We start from the raw sequence: 1,711 nt of genomic DNA on the forward strand, positions 1-1,711 counted from the left end.
CCCCCCCCGCACTCCTCCCCACCACTCGGCGAACTGGAGGCCAGGCGTCCGCAGAAGCTCCGACACTAGGGCCTTTCTCAGGAGCTGGGGTCTGAGGCAAATGCCCGGCCCAGCCCTTACCCCGATGAGGTAGATCTTGTCCAGGCTGAAGTTTGGGATAATGGTAACCAGCTCCTTCTCAGCCAAAAACTCCACTTCAGCCGCGTCCATGCTGGCGCTTCCCGCAGCCCTACAAGGTCCAGGAAAGCGCGGAAGCCTCAGCTTTCCCGCCACCGCGTGGGGCCCGGCCCCCGGCCGGAACGAGCATCGGCAACCAATAGCAAAGCGGCGCTCTCCCCTGAGCGGCGGGAGGCGGGGACGGCGGCCGCTTCGAGCCTACGGATTGGCGAGGGTCAACTAGGCTGAGAGCAGACCACGCCCCCCGGCTGCGGGCCGCGTCCCCAAGCCGCCGGCCCCGGCCCCGCCCCTCAAACGTCGCCGTCCCGCCCCTCTCACGTCCCAACCCCGCCCCTCCCGCGGCCCGGCACCGCCCCTCTTATGGCGTGACCATGCTCCTCTCGCGGCCCGACCCCGCCCCTCCCTGATTGACCCCGCCCCCGGCCCCGCCCCTCTGACGGCCCGGCCCACCCCCTCCCGCGGGGCGGCCCCGTACCTTTCGAGACCAGGCCCCGCCCCCTCACGTCCCGCGTCGACGTCCAACCCCCCCTTCCGCGTCCCGGCTCCTCCCCGCCCCGCCCGCGCCGCGGCCACACCCCCTCCCGCGACCCGAAGCGTCCAGACCCCGCCCCCTTCTCACTCCTCTCTCGGGCTCTGCCCCTGGTTCTGCCCGTCCTGCTGCTCAGCTGTCACCATGCTTCCGTGTCCATTCACCTGTCCCGGACGCCTCCTCGCCAACACTCTGATTCAAACTGTGGGTGGAGTTCGGGGGACGTCTACATTGGGTCCCGCACAGGGCCAGGAGTAAATGCATTTATTATTAGGCCACGGCGTGACCTGGCTGGACAGACGGCGCCGGGGCCCCAGCGGAGTGAAGGAAAGTCTAGTTCTCTTAACTTCACAGCCTTCTGTCCTGTCTTTACATATTGGTCAGAACCTATAAAAATGCGCATTCCTCCACCCGACCCGCATGTTCCAGCTCAGAAAGTTCGGGAAGAGGCTCAGAGTTCTACGTGGGCAAGGACCCCAGGCGAGTTTCCTGAAGGCTGCTGCACAGTCCCTCCACGCGGCGAGCTTTTGTAACACCTGATAGTGGTTCTCACACTCTTCTGTGTCAGAATCCCCTAGAAGGTGTCAACCTGCACACTTGTAGAAAACTGAATGTTAACCAGGGCCAGGAAAGCTTGCTGGGAGGTGAAGCTGCTGGTTGCAGGCTAGAAGGGACAGGCAGTGGGCTGCATTTGAACCCTGGATCACTAGGCCCTGGAGACGGGCGGATTCCAGTGTTGTGAATGCGACAGGAAAGCTGCCCCACCCCAGGTAGCCCCATGTTTTCCTCCCTAGCCCCCCTGAAACTTGCGCCATGCACCTGCCTCCTGTAGGGTTGCCAGAGAGATGAAGTAAGGCCATAATTAAGTTCTGCCCACCCACATGGCCTAGAAAGCTATGTCTGCTGTTTATCTGCTTTGGAAAATCTCCTTCATTGTATGCCATTTATTAAGACAAACACTTTCAAAGCCTGGCTGTCTCAGTCTGTGGAGCAGGTGACTGTTTT

General features: G+C 62.5%; 1 protein-coding gene across 1 annotated transcript in view; it reads right to left on the reverse strand.

Annotated features, from left to right (window-relative positions):
* Positions 1 to 458, reverse strand: part of GINS2 (GINS complex subunit 2) — a 10,743-nt gene extending 10,285 nt beyond the window's left edge. Inside the window, exon 1 of the mRNA XM_049622710.1 lies at positions 121 to 458. Coding sequence (XP_049478667.1) covers positions 121 to 210 — 90 coding nt within the window. The 5' untranslated portion in view covers positions 211 to 458. The remainder of the gene's footprint in view (positions 1 to 120) is intronic.
* Positions 459 to 1,711: the final 1,253 nt, after the last annotated feature.

This window comes from Panthera uncia (genome assembly GCF_023721935.1).
Source record: "Panthera uncia isolate 11264 chromosome E2 unlocalized genomic scaffold, Puncia_PCG_1.0 HiC_scaffold_20, whole genome shotgun sequence".
NCBI classification, from domain to species: Eukaryota; Metazoa; Chordata; class Mammalia; order Carnivora; family Felidae; genus Panthera; species Panthera uncia.